At 37.4% G+C, this 6,777-nt stretch overlaps 1 protein-coding gene across 9 annotated transcripts in view; it reads left to right on the top strand.

Moving 5' to 3' along the window:
- The window catches only part of STAG1 (stromal antigen 1), a 336,264-nt gene that overhangs the window by 233,372 nt on the left and 96,115 nt on the right, over window positions 1-6,777 (top strand). For all 9 annotated transcript variants that reach the window (XM_006759813.2, XM_006759812.2, XM_015561382.1 and 6 more), the window contains 2 exons: window positions 2,969-3,067; window positions 3,881-3,960. In XM_006759813.2, the coding sequence (XP_006759876.1) occupies window positions 2,969-3,067; window positions 3,881-3,960 (179 nt within the window). The remainder of the gene's footprint in view (window positions 1-2,968; window positions 3,068-3,880; window positions 3,961-6,777) is intronic.

Here is a 6,777-nt window from a genome sequence, read left to right as displayed (position 1 = left end):
GGAGGCCTCTCTGCCCTGCCGCTTCAGGGCTGTTTGGCTTCGCTCTGCTTGGAGCCTGAGTATGCAAATTAACCGCCATCTTTTAGCTTCTATAAGTGAAACATTGTATCTTTTGGAGTTGTTTTAGGAGCTCAGAGCCCCACAGCTGCAGACGGGGAACTTTGGCTTCCTCCATAGCTCAAGCAAGCCTCATGTTCACTTCAAGCTGCCTGGCTGTTGGCCGCCATCTTGGTTGACAGTTAATTTGCATATCTTGCTGATTAGCCAATGGAAGGGTAGCGGTCGTACGCCAATTACCATGTTTCTCTTTTATTAGATAGGATGGGATCGAGTAAAAGGGATTAGCCAGATCAGTAACAGTGTACTACTTTCCATTTGGGCTGCCACTGTTTTAGTGTCAGTGATAATATCAAGGACTGCTGGAACCAGAGTTGGAATTTTCATGTCTAACCTGTGGTAATCTGTCAACCTCCAAGCTCTGGAGGCCTTCCTGAGTGGGAAGATAGACTGTTAAATTTTGATAGAGTGGTTATCAGCACCACTGCTTGCATTGTCTTGAATTAACAGAATAATGTCCTCTCCCCCACCATACTTGTGTTGAACAATATGCCACATTTTGGCTGTATTATTTATTTGTATTGTAACTATAAATCTACTTTTGCCCATCCCTGAATTATGCTGCCTTGCATCTAATAGTTCTCTGCTGTTCTTTGATCTTACCATCTCTTGGCTCTTGGAAGCTAAATTCTGTTTGAAAATCTATTGTCAGCCCTAGCCTATAAAATATAACCACTGTGGAGCTTCTCAGTAATGTCTGTGCCTCTATCACAAGTCTTGTCCTTTTTGCCTTGGTAAACAAAGTATTCTCTAGGCCCTCCTGAGAAACAGACTCCACTGGTATGTCTTCTGAGCTTATATAATAGGTCCTTTCTGGCATGCTTACTTCCCTGTGTCTTTGAATTCCTTTTTTCAGTCTGGCACACAATTCTAGCATCTATTTCATTTACTATATACCATTACGTTTTCCAAGAGCCATCCAGCAATATGTTGGGCCATTTCCAGGGACCCTTAGCAGGGCCTTAAATCCAGAGTCACGGGAGAGTGTCCCAGATCAAAAAACTTTCCTGTTTTTTATTCCCACTCCCAGGTCCAGTACCCTCAGCAACTACTCTCTACCATATTCTCCTAGTTCTTTCTGGTTCAAATTGGTCCATTCCTTTAGGACTTACAGCATACTGGAGGCCCAATGCACAAACTTTGTGCAAGGGTAGGCCCTCGCAGCCCTGCCTGCCTCGGCCCTTACAGCTGCCCCTGCTGTTCCCTCGTAACCCTGGCTTCGTCCAGATAGTATTTCTGCTGTTCAGCCGTTTGGTCAATTTGCATATTACACTTTTATTATTGTAGATAATCCTTCTCCGCCCTTCGTATACATATTACTTTCCACTTGGGCCATGCTGAGATTTGACCTTAGCCTGGTGGCCGCAAGGGGAGGTTGCTTGTAGACCGTGAGGAGAGCTACAAGAATTGTCCTTAACGGCACTTACTTCACTAGAGGCTTCCATATAGCCTGGGGAAGGGAGCATACTATCCTCTAACAAGAGATAATATGAGCCTTAATTTCAGGCCCACAAATTCCTGGGAACCTTGGAGTTCAAGGTTTTCAGCTGCATCTACCCAGGTATTCTTTTTATATTTTTTTAATTGATTTTTTTTTTTTTTTGAGAGAGAGGAGGGGAAAGACAGATATATCGATGTGAGAGGGGAACATCAATTAGCTGCCTCCTGCACACCACCCACCAGGAATTGAGTCCACAATCTGAGCATGTGCCCTCACCAGGAGTCAACCAGCAACCCTTCAGTATGCAGGCTACACTCTAACCACTAAGAGACACCAGCCAGGGCTACCACAGCATTTAATCCTTATAAAAGCCTTACAAAGTTGGCATCACCATTTCATAAATGAGAAAACTATTAGAGTGATTAATATATTTGCTATCTCTCATGTAGCTTATAAGCTATAGAATTGGAAATAAAACCTAGTTTTGTCTGATTCCAAAACTTGGATACCACTGTTACAGTCCTTTTTGAAAAACGGAAACTTCTGTCTTCTTTGAATCCTTTGAAAGAGTTAGATAAATTTTTAAATTATTCTAAACACACTTTGATCACCAATATCTACTCCAAGTTAATAACTTTATATATATAAAAGCCCAACAACCAGAATGGCGGGTAGACTGGTGGCTATGACTCACATTGTGGTGGCCAACCAGCCTGATCTGGGCCCCAGTCGGCCCCCAATACCCCAAACGGGAGCGGGGCCGGCCGGCCAACCGTCCGCAGCCCCTCCCCCCCCTGCCAGCCCCATTGGGGCTGGCTGGACCCCATCCATGCACGAATTTGTGCACCGAGCCTCTAGTTATAGATAATGTACTAGTAAATGGCAGCCCCAGAACACTTCATTCTTTTATTTTGCCTGTTTTAAATATTCTGCTGTTTATCTGTTTATTAACTGCTCTTTCTGGAGTATAAAAGGTATTCCATAAATATTTGTTAAATTAATAAATGATGACCCTTAAATATGAAATTAGGTTTTTCCTATAGGATTATTCAGTACTTACATGAAGGATAAATTAGGGTGCCCTTCTCTAATTGAAATCCTAGGTTAAAAATTCTCTCAAAGTGCCACAGTATAAGGTGGGAAACATTCCATGTTGAATCAGAGTTGGTAAATGTTTGAAAAGAGTGTAGGTTACTCTCAAGTAACTAAGGGGTTTTCATTGCATTTTTTATTAAATATAAATGAAACACAGGCTATACAATTGTTCAGTTCCACCCTATGTTTTACAATACGAAGTAAATTGAATGGTTAAGCTAAAAATTACTTCAGTCTTCATAAAGACTAGAAAATCTTTTCAATTCTTTTGGCTTCATTGATGGCTTCTGTTGTGTTTTATTTGTATTTCTATAGCAAGGAGAAGTCAGGCTAAAGTGTTTGAAAGCCCTACAGAGTCTGTATACCAACAGAGAATTATTCCCCAAATTGGAGCTATTCACAAACCGATTCAAGGTAAGCGGCAAAAATGCTTAGACTTAATTTATTTTTCACTTTAAAAATGCTATTTATAGCTAGTTTAGCAAATTACATTACCATAAAAAGTATTTAGTTGATATTCTTTACTGCATATTCTTTAGATAAATCTGAATTAAGTAGATGAGTGAATATTTGCTGTACAAAGTATATTACCAACATGAATTCTTATTTATTGCTGCCGATAAAAGACTCTCCTGCTTAAAACAAGATTTTCTTTATTACAGCTTTATATAATTACTAGAGGCCCCGTGCACGAAATTTGTGCTCAGGGGAGGGGGGAGTCCCTTAGCCTGGCCTGCACCCTCTCTAATCTGGGACCCCTCAGGGGATGTCCGACTGCCAGTTTATGCCCGATTTCAGAGATCAGGCCTAAACCGGCTTGCCGACCTGGTCACCCCATGCAGCCTGCTGTTCAGTCGTTTGGTCATCCCTCACTAACCCCCCTTTTGGCCTGGTCGCCCCATGCAGCCTGCTATTCGGTCATCCATCTGGTTGTTTCAGTCGTGATCGCCCCTGGCTTTTTATATATTAGGACATTAATTTTGCAAGTTAATGTTTATTTGTCTCAGTGTTAGGGAATGCCAGTCAATGAGAAAGATTTTAGATTATGAACATTTCTCCTAATACATACCTCCTTTCTGTGAGTAGGACTATGATAATACTGTTTCAAGATTAAAGTTTTCCTTTTAATATATCTTTAGTCTTGCATATATTCTCCCACATATTTCCTTAGGTCTGTCCCAACTTGTTTTCTGCTCATGGATGATTTGATTTGTAATTTATTTTCAGGATCGCATTGTATCAATGACACTTGATAAGGAATATGATGTTGCTGTGGAAGCTATTCGATTGGTTACTCTGATACTTCAGTAAGTGTAGTTAATATCTTATTAATATTGTAATGTCCTTTTCCCCAGCATTATTGATATACTTTACATATACTAGTATAACCCTAATATACAGGGTGGGGCAAAAGTAGGTTTAATAATACAAAAGTAATCACTGTGTTTCTTGTACTCACAACTGTAAACCTACTTTTGCCCTACCCTGTACTTAGCACTATAGGTTTTACTTTTACATTTTAAGGTTAGGTTTGAAACAACATGTTTTCTGTTTTTCTCTCGTCGTTTTTTATTTTGACTATTTCTGTTTCCTTCATATTAAAGTTCTTTTATGTAGGTATATCAATGAAGAAACTAGACCAGGGGAAATATCAATGAAGAAACAGAACTTTCTCTTTTAAAAAAAGAAAGAAGGCCTCAAAAGAGATAGGATTTTCAAATAGGCTTCTTTGGAATGGTATAGAAGTAGGAGAATGGTAATAAGGCATTTAAATTACATCATTACTATGCTAGAGATTTAATAGTTTTATTTACAGAGCTTTGACTAAAAATTATGAAAAATTAATGTGAGAGAATGTAGATCCTAGTAAAGTCATTAAAAATCATCTCCTACCTTGTGATGCCACATCTGTCATGTCCCAATACCAACTATGATAGGGTCTATTATTGTTTTCATGTATTTTTTTCTCTTTCTAATCTAGTATCATACTCTGCATTATGGTAGCTTTATAATATAATATGTGTTACAAATATGGCCTCTTCTTATTGGGTGATTCCTTCTTTACCTTTCTTTTAAAAATCTACTTAGCTATTTGTGGACTTTTTTTCCCCTTCTATATGAATTTTTAAAGTATAGTTTAGTTCCTCAAAAACTGGCTGGGATTTTAAATATCTGAACTCCATTTAATTTGTTGTTGTTGTTGTTGTTGTTGTTGTGTGTGTGTGTGTGTGTGTGTGTGTGTGTGTGTGTTGGAGGGGGGGCAACAGTTTGAGAGAGGGGGAAACATTGATTTGTTGTTCCACTTATTTATGCAGGTATTGTTTCCATATGTGCCCTAACCAGGGATTGAACCCACAACCTTGGTGTTATGAGGACAATGCTCTAACCAACTTAGCTACCTGGCAAGGGCAAGACATGCTTTTTTAGAAATTATTATTATTGATTTGGGACAGAGAGCAAGGGAGGAGGAAGGGAGAGAGAAACACATCGATGTGAGAGTGAAACAGAAATCAGTTGCCTCACAAATGCATTCCCACTGGGGACCAGGGACTGGGGATGGAACTGCAAACTTAATTTTATACCTGGAGTGGGAATCAAATACGGGATCTCTCTCCACATGGGCCTGGGCTGGTGCAATTTTTTATTCAAATCTTATTTGGTCTTTTGCATAAGTTTTAAATTTTTTCATAAAGATATTGTACATTATTTATTAGGTTAATTTTAAGTACTTTATGGTTTTGTTATCATGTGATTCATATTTAGTCTTAAAAATATTTTCTGCTTAGTTTTTGCTGTGGAACAGAAATCTTTAATTTTTATGTTATTATATACGCAACTTACTAGAACTCTATGCATTGTGATGGTTTGTTAATTCTGTTGGGTTTACTATATAGATTATTCTGTCGTCTGCAAACAATTTTAGTTTTGTCTTTTCCTTTTTTAACCTTAAAACATTTGTTTTATTCTCTTGTCTAATTGCATTAGCCAGGACTTTCAGCACATGCCCAGGTTGTGGGGTGTTTTATATTCTTTTTGTTCTTTAGATGGCATCTAAAGTTTTTTGTTTCTGTGATTTCTGAGATATGTTTTTGATATATGATAAAAGTTCTTTTGTGTTCTGTTTTGTGAGATTTTCCTTTCATACATTGATGAGCCTGAATCTAATTGACAGCAGATTTGTCAATGGTAAACCACCATTGCATTTCTAGATTAAATGCTGTTTGAATTAAATATATTTGATTTTATTGTATTTTACTAAAATACACGTTATATTTAATGTCTTATTTAAGATTTTCACGTTTTCATGTGTAAATTTGACATAATTTTTTTCTTGTCTTTTATCGAGCTTCAGAATCAAGAGAATTATCTGTAAAATATATTCAATAGTTTCTTGCCATTTTTCTGTTCTGAAACAAATTTTCACTGACAGAGATTACTTTTTTCTTGAAACTTTGAAAGAATTCTCCTGTTAAAGACATTTCAGTTTTCGATTACTTTTGAGGAAAAGGTCTTTAATTATCATTTCAGCTTATTCAGTGGTTATATAAATTCCATTTCTTCTGCTAATTTTTGCTTTTTGTAAACTTTAAAAAATATCAATTTCATCACTGCTTTCAGATTTTTATTTTATAGTTTATGATTTTCATAAAACTTTGCTATTTCTTTTGTTAATTGCACTTTTTTATTTGTTTTATTTCTATCCTCTTTTTCTTTTTTTCTTTTTTTTATGAAATCTTTATTGTTCAGATTATTACATTTGTTCCTCTTTTTTTCCCCCCATAGCTCTCCTCCACCCAGTTCCCACCTACCCTCTGCCCTTACCCCCCTCATTGACCTCATCCATAGGTGCACAATTTTTGTCCCGTCTATTCCCGCACTCCCCACACCCCTTTCCCCCCCAAGAATAGTCAGTCCATTCCCTTTCTATGTCCCCGATTCTATTATAATCACCAGTTCATTCTGATCATCAGATTATTTATTCACTTGATTCTTAGATTCACTTGTTGATAGATGCATACTTGTTGTTCATAATTAGTATCTTTACCTTTTTCTTCTTCTTCCTCTTCTTAAAGGATACCTTTCAGCATTTCATATAATCCTGGTTTGGTGCTGATGAACTCTTT

This window comes from Myotis davidii, unplaced genomic scaffold, assembly GCF_000327345.1.
Source record: "Myotis davidii unplaced genomic scaffold, ASM32734v1 scaffold415, whole genome shotgun sequence".
Taxonomy (NCBI): domain Eukaryota; kingdom Metazoa; phylum Chordata; class Mammalia; order Chiroptera; family Vespertilionidae; genus Myotis; species Myotis davidii.
This window is presented reverse-complemented; position numbering and strand designations above follow the sequence as displayed.